Source organism: Trachemys scripta, chromosome 3, assembly GCF_013100865.1.
Source record: "Trachemys scripta elegans isolate TJP31775 chromosome 3, CAS_Tse_1.0, whole genome shotgun sequence".
Classification (NCBI taxonomy): Eukaryota; Metazoa; Chordata; order Testudines; family Emydidae; genus Trachemys; species Trachemys scripta.
The window spans coordinates 179,075,314-179,089,108 of NC_048300.1; the positions used below are offsets into that span (position 1 = coordinate 179,075,314).

At 37.4% G+C, this 13,795-nt stretch overlaps 1 protein-coding gene across 4 annotated transcripts in view; it reads right to left on the minus strand.

Moving 5' to 3' along the window:
• CYRIA (CYFIP related Rac1 interactor A) overlaps nt 1-13,795 on the minus strand; it is a 75,480-nt gene that overhangs the window by 17,084 nt on the left and 44,601 nt on the right. The window contains exons 3-5 of one of the 4 annotated variants that reach the window (XM_034766543.1): nt 13,131-13,273; nt 10,696-10,775; nt 328-449 (exon numbers count right to left, since the gene is read on the minus strand). In XM_034766543.1, coding sequence (XP_034622434.1) covers nt 328-449; nt 10,696-10,765 — 192 coding nt within the window. In that variant the 5' untranslated portion in view covers nt 10,766-10,775; nt 13,131-13,273. Of the gene's footprint in view, nt 1-284; nt 450-10,695; nt 10,776-12,806; nt 13,068-13,130; nt 13,274-13,795 lie in introns of those variants that run through there. The other 3 variants (XM_034766544.1, XM_034766542.1, XM_034766545.1) reach the window with 3 other exon arrangements.

The window sequence follows — 13,795 nt, forward strand, 5'->3', positions numbered from 1 at the left end:
ATATTGAAATATTTTTCTAAATATGGATGTTGATTTTTCCCCCATAAAGGTATATAAAATGTGTTTTCTGAGAACCAAAGTACAGTATTTAATTGTATTAATATTAAGATGTTTAAATGAAACACCACTGACAGTACTGAACCTATCATTGAAAGAGTTAATGTAATTTAATTCTAAATATCTACTGTATTTTATAAGTACAGTTTTTCTGAGGACTTTTAATATAAGTAACTTTTGTGAACTGTCTGGCATGCAAAGTAGAAATAAATACTGCAGGCTATTACTTGATGTTTCTTCAAGAGAAATGTCATTGCTATATTATCATACATCTCTTATTTCTTGTCCAGCTCCTTTGTAAGCCTGAAGGTCTGCAAGCAAGCTTTCAGAATCCTGTAAAACTGCATTGATCTGATTCCATACCTCCCTTTCTCCATCTGTAGGTTGTGCATCTATGAAACATAAAAAGCAAATACACATCACATTACAAATGAAATATGAATGTCAACATAATTCAGTTCCATTTATGGAGATAACTCCAATTGGATCAGTCATAATTGATTCTGATTTTATTCTGGTACGACTCCACTAACTTAAAAGAAGTTATTCCTTTACATCAAAGAAAGAAAGATCAGAATCAGGCTCTGATCCAAAGCTGATTCAAGTCAATTCCCGTTGATTTTGGTGGGCTTTAGATCAGAACCAGTGTCTTTGCTCAATTCTCCCCCCACTCCTCAAGTCAGTACACTCAAATGTTCAAAATATTTAGAGAGACAAGGTGAGTGAGGTAATCTCTCTTATTGGACTAACTTCTGTTGGAAAGAGAGAGAGAGACAAGCTTTCAAGCTTACACTTTAACAACAGCTCTTCATGTGTAAGCTCGAGAACTTGTCTCTCACCAACAGAAGTTGGTCCAATAAGTGATATACCCTCATCCAACTTGTCTCTCTACCATGCTGAGACTGACAAGGCTACAACAACATTGCATAGAAAAAAGTTAGAGGTATTTCTCAGAAGTAAATAAATTAGAAACTAGGACAACCTAACTGTGCTTAACCGAAAGTTTCCTTTCTTTGAGTAATAAGGTCCACAAATCCATTACAATGGCTACTTCAGCCTCCTTGCAGCTTGAGGGTAGAACCAGATCTGTCTGTCCTGGGCAACAGGAGACAGCCCCATCCATGAAATTCCCTCTATTTAGGACAACCGTGACAGCCCAGATAATTCACTTCTACTTTCCTAACTTAATACAAGACTTTGACTTAATACAGTTTTAATTAATGTTCAGCTGTAAACTTTTGAAAGAAACATATTTTGTTCAGAGTTACAAGCATTTCAGAGTTACGAACAACCTCCATTCCCAAGGTGTTCGTAATTCTGAGGTTCTACTGTAAAAGTCTGAACACAGCCAAGAGAGCCAACAAGCACCCATGCTAGATACAACTGCCCTCAGTGACACATCACCATCACTTGAAACACTTGCATCTGAAGTCTGGCTGCCTATATGCTCACTGGTTATCATTGACAGTTCACTGCATCTCTCTTGGAGGAAAATAAAATACACAGGGAAGTGAGACCTTCTTCACCAGTTTCAAGTGATGGTTGCCTAATATGAACTGCCAGCACTACTAACTGGTAAATCCTGTATCAAAGCCTCCAAAGTGGCCGGCTTTGCCTTTTACAACCTCCACCAGCAAACTGTCATGGGGAAGGTGGAAAACAACTAGTGTAACCCCTTGAGAGAAAATACTTTGTCAGCCCCGTTAGAGATAGGGAGCTGCAAGGATGTTGTTATTCAACCAGCTAGTCATGAACAAGACAGTGGTCATCATTTAGCCTGTCTGTAAGAGCAGCCTCTTTGAGGTATTCCTCAAAATGCCTACCATGGGGTCTTAATGGTCTCTGAAGCAGAAGGGACAATCCAGGCCATTTTCCTACTAACAGTGGAGTCAGATGTTCCAGGGAAGAAATCATTGCATCTCCTTCTTCACAGAGGGGAAAAAAACCCAACTTGCCCTCAGTTTCCTCAGGGTCTAACATCCCTGATTCAAATGATCTGTTTCAGACCATGCAGTTGCTGGAAATGTTGATGCATACCTGGCAGTTGCTACATTAGCTGTGCAAAAACCACCGTCAGGCAGTGCCTTGCTTATCCATCAAATATACAGAGGATTGTCTCTGTGGTGAAGCTGGTGCAATTACCTGGGATATCACTAAAATTATACGCCATGAGGATGATATAAAGCCAATCAATATATCCCGCTGTCCCTAAGAATTTGTGATGTGGACCAAATGAGGCTGGGGTAATGTGAGGTCTTGGGTGGCCTCTTCAAGGAGTTGAAAATGAAGCCAAATGAAAGTTAAAATGTCTCCTCTTGAAGCAGACTAATGTTGGCATGTCACTAAGTGAGGCATCATATCTTCCAAAAGCATCACACCTGTCTGGCTTTGATGGACCCGAACATTAAGGGAGCATAATGCCTTGAAGGAATTGCTTTGAGCCTATCTTGTCAGCACTGCCCCTTACTACATAGCTCATTACCCAGCACTGATAATACAGAGAACAGCATAGAATGAAACATATAGTATGTATGCTGTAGTCATGTCTTAAAATCACAGCAACATTGTTTCTACACCCTCGTTTATCAAAAGCAATTAGACAAAAGGTATTTTATGAGCTTGAATACCCCTCTCCCCCAGCATTACTTGTTACAACAAATACTATACTTAAGAGGACTCCAAACACCATTAAATGCAATGTATTTTTTTTTCCAAAAAGTATTAGGTAGAGATGCTAATCTCTCCATGGTTAAGATTTAAACAAAATTTCCTTATAAACTAGATTGAGTTTCCTACCTTCTAAATTAGTCAAAATGAAACCAAGCCACCTGAAATTTCCTGAGTATGATCATGTGCAAGGAACAATTTTTTTTTTATGTTTTCAGCAAAGGCATTTCATGGATGTGTTTACAAAAAAGTAAGGCAGTGGTTTTACTTTTTCTGGCTCCAACTCCAAATGCAGCTTTCACTTCTAAACTTGTTGGTCTTGGCAAGGACCAATGCACCTTTGGTGAGGATTTTTTTTTTTTTTTTGGAAGGATGAAGGAACACTTAAGGGAGAAATTATAGCTACTTAAAAGCACTTTTATGTATGTTAAAGGAACTTGCATGCCTGTTTTTTCAGAGTCTAGGAAGTTCACAACACCCGCATGCCAACTTCTTGAACTTAAAGTAGACCGGGTACTTCCACTGAGCAGAAGTACCCAATAGGCCATTAAGGGAGTGTCAACCTCATAACCCACATTACTTCCTGGATGCACTGCACTTGCAAAGCAACAGAACCTAGGATTCATGGGAGAACTGCATTCCTCAGTGTGAAGTTGCAAAAGTGGATGCCTAGGCAAAGGGCCTGGTCAATCTTGTTCATCATCCGCATGCTCTCAGGCCTTCACTGTGCAGATCTGAGGGGAATAGGAGGAGCATAAGTTCCAAGAACTTAAGACAGTTGGAACATGACGTAATATAGATATCTACTACTTCTTCCAATGGTTGATGCCTCTATTCGTGTTTTAACAGGAAACTTGATTCTCCATCCAGAAGTTGCAAATGCTTTGAGCAATGGAGCTGACAATATCTGATTTCACAGTGAAGTTGCTAGCCAGCCTGAAGAGGGGATCCTTGGAAGCTTTATGACTGTTTCTGCAAATTGTAATTAGCTGACTATCTATCTAACTGAGACCCAATAACTTTTCTAATTGAATTGAATTCAAGCTCCACTGTTTTCTTGCTCTGAAATCACTGGGATATGAATAAAAATTGTCTTGGATATCATTTTCAGACTCTAGTGTCTCAAATTAGGCACAAATTCCCATTTAGGCAGCTAGTCAGCCAGCTTGATTTTGAAAAATGTTAACACCCACAACTATAATTGGCCTGGAAGAAAAAAAAACCAGGCTGATTACTTAGATGCCTAAATACAGACCTGAGACAATCTAGTTTGAAAGCGTTGGTCTTAGGTTTAGCATCTCTTGGGAATAAAATGGTTATTTGTACTAACAGCCCCAAATTCTCTGGTCTGTCGTTCCAAAGTTCATCATAATTTTTGAAAGCCACCTGAATAGAAATGAGAACAAATATTGGCCAATAGTTCAAAAATGGAACGTCAATTTCTGTAGGGCACTATTTAACTTACATTTAGTTCCAAGTGGTTTTGGAAGTGCCCCTGCTTTTAGAAAGTGAAAGGGTTTTTTTTTGGTGGGGGGAAGGGGGGAGAAGAGAAGAGAAGTAATACATGGAAGAGAAGAACTGCTCAAGAAAAAAAAAAAACTTCCAAAATAACTTGTGAGGCTGCTATAAAACAGAACTCCTTCAAAGTTCAAAATGGACTGTTTTTGTTGCTTTAAGAAAACTCCAAAGTATTCCCAGCAAGATATTTTTTTCTTCTTTGTACCCCTGAAAAAGGGCCTCCATGGGCAGCAATAAACTGTGGCAGTAAATCCTTTAAGAGAAAGGGAAAATTCAGCGCCTGCTGAGAACAGCCTCAGGTACTCAGGATTCAGTCTACTAGCCATTAATTTAAACATGGTCAGACCCAAACACTACAATGCCCCTTGAATTAACAAAATGCACATCATGGAATTCACCATAAGTGCTAATGAAAGTTTTCATTAGTTGTGATGCCTAAGATTCACATGACCAATTCGGAGTTAAAGATTCTGTCTCTGTATCACTTACTTTATCAACACAAAATTTGATGGGGTAAGGGGAAGAACTATAGGAGGTGTCTAATCAATCCAAATCCAAACCTGTTTGAATGAAAATGCCTGCATCACCAATACCTAGTGCTTCAAGAAGAATGCTCATTTGTTTTATTGTTGTAAGTAAAGTAAGATTATACTGGTAGTCCTTTATCAAAGTGATATGGCTTACGTTTATCTGGTTTGCATCCTACCCTTACAGAAGGGCTTTTGAAATTATTCCCCCCCACTCACAGGAGATAAGACTTGCTTCCCGAAGTGGGATATCATTTGCTGGAGAGGGAGACTGTCTTGAGCACTATTTGGTTTCAAGTCTGGAGTGAAAGAAGATGATGGAAGCTGCTGAATCTACTTGGCTGTTATATTGAGATATGTGCTGTGATTAACAGCTTTGATTTTTGCCTGTATAGTTTCTTTTTTTTTTTTTTTTTTTTAAATTTGTCTAGGTTCTTAGGGCACTGATCACCACAGTACCCGCCCAACTCAGGAAAACTACTCCTGTGTACACAGAACTCCCTTTGCTTGCAAGACAATATTACAGAAAAGTATAATGGCAATTTTAAAGTATTACCTCCTTAGCTCTTACTTCCATCTCCAGCTCAGAAGTATATTTTCTTGTCAAGATAATGCAGGAAAACACCAGAAGAAAAACTACACTGATCACACAGCTGGTTACATGAAAAAAAATTAGAGAGGTAAAGGATTTTTCTGTACTCGAAATCCCTAAGCACCATAGAGGAAATGTAAGAAAATGGAGCTGGTCAACGTTTTTGAAATTGATGAAATTTCAAGATTTGGATAAAGAAAAAGTTGAGAGGATTGTCATCCTTCTCACCTATTTTTCAGCCAACAGTAGAGCTAGTCAAAATTTTACAAATTTTGAATTAAAAAGGTGTGTGTGTGTGAATTTTCAAACAAATATTCAAGAGTCCCCAGCTCATTTTTTCCACATAGCCCTAGTAAGAAAGACAAGAATTTTATGTCAAAAGAGTTTGAAACGCTAAGGACAAAAAGATGAAAAGAGCAGGCTGGTGATAGTTGTTTGAGACAAAAGTGAGATCCTTCAACTGATGAAAAGAAAGAGCAGTTGGAAGTAGACTGGAGTCTTATGTATTGTTAATTGAAAATTAAATGGTAGGATTTTTCAAATCCTAAAGTGAAGATGTCCTGCTATTAATCTGTATCAAATTATAGAATTACTGGTCAACCCAGTAATAACAGCTATGGAGAATCAGCATTTAATAAACATGTAACATGCTACTTTGCTGGGACAAGATCGTGCAGCTCATCCCTACAGCCAGCTACCTCAACCTATGGACAGTTCACATGAAGGGTGGAGAGTAAAGAACCATGCTGATCTTTGGCTTCTCTTGCCACTCAGATCTCTTACCCTGTCTCCTCACCACTTTTGACCAATATTTGCACATGTAACCTCTGTTTAGAAGTGGAGAGGGTGGAGCAATCATGTGGGTCATAGTTATATTTACTTTCAAAAAGTTTGGTTTGCCAAAGAAATCACTAGGGATTGCAATCCAGTGTGACATTTTGCATCCATGACAGGAAGTGATAGATCATCTCACATACCCACTGATTGTTCAGCTGACATATCCCAAGGGCTAGTGAAGAATTGCAAGATAAATTACAAAGATATATATTTCTGAGTTGATGCAGAGATTACATTTTGAAATTTCAGCATGTAGTTATGAAGAAAAAGAGTACAGTGTCCTGCTAAGTCACAAAATGCAGTAAACAAAATTTGCTGTCCCCAAACACCATTTTTTTAAAAGTAACATTCTCCAGAGTGTGTTCCCAAATCAGAGTGCTGTATATTTGTCTGCACATTAACTTCACAACCAAGGAAGCTAATGAACAGCAGTTATTCCATGCAAGGGTTGAAATAACATTTTTTTGCCTCAGTTGGACTTCATTTTGATCATTGTACGGAAAACAGAACCCGACAAAGGAAAGCGCTGAGCTAAAACCCTGCCCTTTTTAACGAGAAGCATCACTTTGTAGAGATCTAGCTGCCTTGGCACACCAGTGATATGTGCCTGGAATAAAACCCTGTAAATACATACATACATACAGATTATTCGTCCTCTAAATTTATCCAAGATTCATCCATGAATCTGGTAAAAAGAATATAAAACGTTTAAGAAAGCTGATAGCTCATTTGACCTATTTTATACATTGTATTTAATACTGAATGAACTGAGCTAACCAATACTGACTTTATTTATATATAGTCACACGATTGAAAAACTTTGTCATGTGGCAAGTGTTTTGCTGAACAAGAAAGGAATCTTTGCAGCCCTGAGAAAATTAATGTAAGTAACCAACTTGTCCTTATTTACCTAGATATATGTGCATATTTTCTGAAACCTATTTGTATTTCTGGTTGTCAACAAAAATCTTAACTAACAGAGTTAATGTTTAAATGCACATCCCACTTAACACAACAGCTTAAAAGTAATAAAGGAAATCATCTAACCATTCTTAATTCCCAGATCTTACCACACAATTCACAGCACAACAAACTCGTTCAATTATAACAGCCACTCGCAATGCAGACATCCAATGATTTGAGAGCACTCATACAAAACATGAACTCAGACCTGGACCAGATTAAGATATTTTGTTAGTAGAAATACCTGTAACAACATGTTTCGGCCATAAAGTATGCCTGCACTGAGGCATTGGCATATCAAGAGCTCTCCATGTGCTGCTTTCTAGACACTCTAGGGAGCCCTTCATTCACTAATGCCTCAGCACAGGACAACACCCTCCCTTTCCTATCCGCATGCTTCGCTGCTCACCTACATTCTTACACAGTCTCAGCTCACCCATTTGTCCTCAACCCATGTCTTGATTCACCCTTCCCCCTGGGCTTCAGCCCATTTTCTAAGAGCATATTTGGGAGTGGACTGTGTATTTAGTACAAGACTGTTTAAAATCCAGCCATGTTCTAGTGGTGGTCTTCCCCCACACAACTAATGCCTCCCCGCACCTTTGCAGGGTGCAGCTAACATGCTCAGGTTTGTCACATTCGGACTCCTCTTCAGCAAGCCACAGGAAGTCCAACAGAGGAAAGGGCATCCTCAGGAGCTGAACTATTAAGCTCTGCTCCTCAGGTGCATTAATCTGCAAGTCTCCCTCTCTATCAGATCTTTTACATCATCTAACAGTGAACAAAAAGTGTACACCGCAGGTCATCACCTAAACTCTAGAAGCAATTTTTTTCTTGGGATCCACTTGTAATTTGCCAGAGAGGGGCTTCAGTCTTTTGGACCCAAGCAGATGTCAGGTGCAGACATCCATTGGTGGAAGCAATGACATCTGCCAGGGCCAGGGGACTAGAGAAAGGCTAAGGTGGTAGTTGGCTTGAGTCTGTTTACAGGCAGGACTACTCCGGCAAGCCAAAAGATGCCACATCATCTTAAAGCAGAGATAGGGGACAAATTAAGGAGCACAGCTGGGGAGCAGCCCTATCAAGTAATACTGCATGTATGCCATTCTACTTTCATCATTCCACAGCTCAGTCTACATCCCCATGATCAGGCTAGGGAATTCTGAGGAGTGGCAATAGACAGCAGGGAGACAGGCCAAGCAACTGGGCTAAGAAGAAAGTGTTTGAAAACAGAAGTAATCTTACAGTGGGATAGTTCCATCTGCTTCTTTTGGTGGAAATAAAGCTTATTATGATGAATAACTTTCTTTTGTGTGTTTGCATTTTAAATTGTACTGGTGGCCTGTGCCTGAGAAAAGACACTGGTGTAGAACGTATGTGGGATAGCTCAGTGGTTTAAGTATTAGCCTGCTAAACCTAGGGTTGTGAGCTCATTCAAGCATGCAGCTACGGGAATCTTCTGGTGTATTTATTTTATACGTTTTAGATTTGGCTCAATTCAATCATGTAGTACCTTTAAAAGTAATAACAAAACCACAGCATTTTTAACCTTTCACTCAACAGTGTCAACTAATTTAAATTTGTAGGCACTTTTGCTCCTCCATAGTTGGGAGTGCCAGACAAGTGTATGCACGTACCTATAATAATTACTAGTCACTGTCCTTGGGGACTGGGTGTTCTCTGCATTACCCCACTCCATTTCTTGTTGGCAACATACTTCAGGAAAATCCAGTTCTAGTGCCAAGTTTTTAAAAATAGATATTTCTTCCTTCAAGGCCTCCTACAGCCAGACCACCTGTCTCCTGCCAAGTCTGCAGTTCTGGCAGAAGTACCTTTTTTTCAAACCATGACATGATGGTACTGATTAAACAGTGCATCCCCAAGGCAGCAAGAGGCCTTTGTAAAAAGTATAGATGCAGGTGTAGAGCTCAATTAGAATACTCTAAAGTTTGACAGACCAGATTACAATGTTTGGGACAACGGTTTGACACCCCAGTTTTACAATAAAACACATTCATATTCTTTGGACAAGAGAGAGAAGGATGCAAGGCTTACAAACTCAAATTGTTACTTGTACTATTTTTAAGTAGTATCAGCATGATTCTTCATAACGTAGTAAATTAAGATCTGGGCGGGGAAATTGTTATATATCCACATAACACTATTTCCAAGCTGTAGCCTCAATTCAGGAAAGGATGCTCTAGTGGTTTCTTGAACAGGCATTGATTTAAGATCATGCTGACCTGAGTGTGTAAATAACACCATTATTTTTAATTCTTAACAGAAAAACAATGACTAGATTATTTTTTTTAAAAGTGGATCCAATCTTTTAAAAAAATGATTTTAGAAAACAGGTGGGTATCAAATTCTTCAAGTAGAGTATTTTAAGACAAGTACAAATTTGGACTCAGACTGAAATTGTCCTTGTCATTCTTCCAAATGAATTTGACAGAAGTCTGTAATTAATTATTTCTGCCAGAACCATTGTTTAATAAAGGTATTTAAATACTCTAAGAAAAAAAGCCATGCCAACATGCATTGGTATAATTTAAAAAGGCATTTCATTTAAGTAGCAGAATTCAATCTATGTTTAAAAATGTGATAGCGAGTTTTCAAGAGAATGTCTAGCATACATGCAGAACTAACCAATAAAAAATGAATTATCTTGCATCAAGGTACAGATGTGGTTAGAAAATTAGCATGCAACACATTAATTTTTTAAACTGACAAACATGTGACAAAGAGATGCAATAAAGCATATATACAGACCACATTTTCATTTTTAGACGTTATAAAAATAGCCCAGTTTATTCAGTATTGAACAATGCAAAGAAAAGTGCCATCTGAACAATTTATGTAGTCATTGATACATTTGGTACTTATTTAAAAAAAAAAAACCCTTTTATATGATGAAGTGACAAAATAAAATATTGTGGGTTTTTTTTTTTATAAACATGATTTTTAAAAAAAGTTTAAGGCAATCAAGGCCTTTCATCAAAAACATCAGTATTTGTGTGTCTACTTTCAGGATAGATACTCCGTGCATTGAAACCAAGTCAAGATGAGACTTTACTCTTACATTTATCCTCTTTGCCCAACAAGATTTTAGCAATTTGACAGTAAAATGTTTTACAAGTATTTATCGGAATTCAATACTAAACAGAAGCCTATATCATTTGTTTACAAATCTCCTTTTAAATAGTGTATGATGCATAAACCCATACAGTATTAGGCATAAAGGCAGCAAGCCAGGCAAGAACTTTTGCTCACTTTCAAAGTCAAGGATAAAATTTGCCCCCGATCAAGCTCTGTGCAAATGAGAACTTTTAAAAAGCTTTCACATTTGGTTATTGAAAAAACAGAAAAGAAAGAGGACAGGCATCCTGAGTGAATGAATGATCTTGGAGATATGGGTTTGGATATTCTGATTCTGCTGGAAACTTGCCACTGTATTTGATCATTAAAAAGTTCTCTCAACGAGCTTTTAAGTCATGGAAAAGATTCTCTCATTGTCTTGTAATTTTTTGAACTTACTTTCAAAATCCAGGAAAAAATGTGGATAGTTTTCAATTTCCCTGGTAAGGACCTTAAGAAGATTACCCATCCCAGCAAACCTATTGAATGCAACAAAATCATAAAATAATTATACTGTATATGCAAAATTAGAAAGTTAAAACTAAGGGCTTGACACAGTCTGCAACATCTATTAAATTTCATGGTAAGTTCTGGACCTTACAGAAAACATTTATCATTAATTGTGTGGTATTTATTTACATACCAATGCAGAGAGAGTGAGGCCTTGTCTATACTTGGAAATACCTCTAATCGAGAAACAGACGGTGAGCAGTCAGGGTAGATGCATTTGTATTGACCCTTAAATGTAGGCAAAGATATGTCGGAGTTACTTCTCTTTGCAAACCTGACAAACCCTGAATGGTTGTAAATCCTCCCAATTGCTGAATCAGGAAAATTCCAAAGAAAAACAAGGTCTCAGTCCTGGATTTATATTAAATAGAAACCCAAGTAGTCATCTAATGAAAAACAAAACAAAACAAAAAAAAACACCCACCATCCATTAATCTAAGGAACAGAACCAAAAAAGTTACTGTTCTCTGTGTTTCTAAAGTTAACAAGATTTAAATAGCATTATCATTTGAATAATGAACTTTGAATGTTGAACTTTACCCCTTCATTGTAGTACAATTATTCAAAAAAGGAAAACCCCTTAAACTTCAGATACATCTTGTTAGTGATTTAAGAAACACTCAGGCCACATCTTAATGAAAAAAACTCACTGTCACAGAAAAATTTGCAGAAATTCCTGAAAAAGTGGAGTGTCTCATTGACAGACATGGAAGAGGACCTCTGTATGGCCTTGTCTTTGCTGGAAAGTTTTACCAGTTATACCAGTATAATCTTTCTACATGGAGACTCTTATTCTGGCAGAGTATAAAAAGACTTTTTTCAGGTTAGCTTAACCCCACTTCCCAAGAGACAGATAGACAAGCTAAACTGAAAAAGGCAGTTATAATAGGAGAGAGAGAGAAAGGGTTAAACTAAGTGACACTGAAAAACTTCCATGTTTCGACAGTGTCCATAGCAATCGAGGACCACAATATTTCCCCTTTACCTTCATCTACACAAGTACCTCTTTCAGAAATACTATATTATAAGATAAGTGAGGCATTATATTAATGACAATTTAAGCATGGCAAATATGTTTGTCAAACCCAATCATCCATAGATCTTCGGATGGCACCTGATAGTCATCTATTTTTTAGTTTAATATCTCTCTCTCTCCCCCTCCTCCTTTCTTAATTTAAACGAGTATTAGACCACACACGAGACTCTGACTTAAGCACACATACAGTGTTCATATACCTAATTTGAGGAGTGAGATTTTTTCCAAAGATCCTATAAACCTTATGAATGAAAGGTGACCTGGCACCTGCCTGTTACACATTTAAAGGATGCGTTTCCATGACAAGAAAGAACAGGAATAGCCTTGTAATGGAATGTTTCTATGATTTTAAAGCAGCCTTTCATAAAGTGTTATAAGTGAAATTAAAAGTCAATGATATATGATCTCACTTCATCTAGGAAGACATATTAGGCTTTAAATGGTTGTACATTTTTCATGGAATTCAACTATCCAGAAGTTTCCTTTCCAGAACACCTCTAACGAGCAGACTGTCAAGCCCTTTACAATTAGCAACATTTTGCATTCAAAATATTAAAACGTGAACATCAGGTTGTTTTCAGAAAGTTATACCAGCTCATATGCAGAAACAAAGATTACTATCTTTTTTTAAAAACTTTCAAAGCGAGGTGTGTATTATAACTACTGAGTTTAACTTTCCAATTACATTACAAAAGTGAACAAAATGCAAATAGAACCAAAATTAGTTTATACAGTACTAAATCATGTATTTCTTCAGTAATTTAACATTTCATCCCAACAACAGTAATACATTGCTACCGGCATCATGCAGAAGAAATAATATGCAGATCTCAATTTCCTTTTCATAATCGTGGAAGAAACAATGCACTGTTATTGAACCTTTGCTTTAAGAAAACAGTTAACATGACCCAGTTAGTCCCACTTTGGATTCCTCACTTCCGACTCATTTTAAATTGTGTCTTACCTCACTGTTCAGACAGCATCTGATAAAGCAATTTCTTCTAGTTCCAAAGTCAGCACTACATCCAAAGACTGGCTTGGTTGACAGCATGCTAGAAACAGCAAGAAAGCAGGCCCCTTTGCCAAAAAACAAACATGCTAGTCTGAGACTAAAACTCTTATTTCTGACCTTGGGTATTTTATGAATACACTGTAGTGCAGCACTCCAGGGCTAAGGAAAAAAAATCTAAATACATTTCCTGGACTGAAGTTACATATACCTGGACTTCCATTTTAATTTATTTTCTTTCCTCATTTGGAATAGTCAGGTAATTAAATTAATTTTCACCTCAAGTTTCATTTGTTCCCCGTCACAAACAAGGATCGTTTAACAAATAGTGATTTCATAGTGATCATTGCAGATGATTATGCTGCCACTTCTGATGTTCTAGAAGTTGATACTTCAACATCCTCTACCACTGGTGTCTAAAGCTACATAAAAACAAAACAAAACCATGAAAACTTCTGTATCAAAAAGATTTGGTGAAGCTGATTACTAAACGTTGTTCCTTGTTTTGTAGTACTAAAATCAAAAGGACAATAAAAACAAAAAAAATATGGGGCTAAAACAAAATCTTGTCTCAAGTTACTGAACTTTCAGGCTAGAATACAATGTTCAACATCCTCTTAAGGGTTTCTGTTCATGGATTAAATAGAAAATCCAACTTTAATTTTTTTTTTAAAATACTTGAACATCTCATTTCCCAATCTTCATATTGGGCCCATTGTTTCCTTCTACATAGCTCTCCACTTCCTCCACTATGAGAATAGTGAACCAAATGGAGTTAGTAGATTTGTTTGGCAGCAGTCTTTAGACTCAGACAAATACTTGATGTGCATACACAACACAGAAGCTCAACATCCATGGAAACTTTTAAAGAACCAAATTCCACCCACAATCATCCTCACAAACTAAACATGATCACAAGTCCTCACGAAAAGCAAAAGATTAAA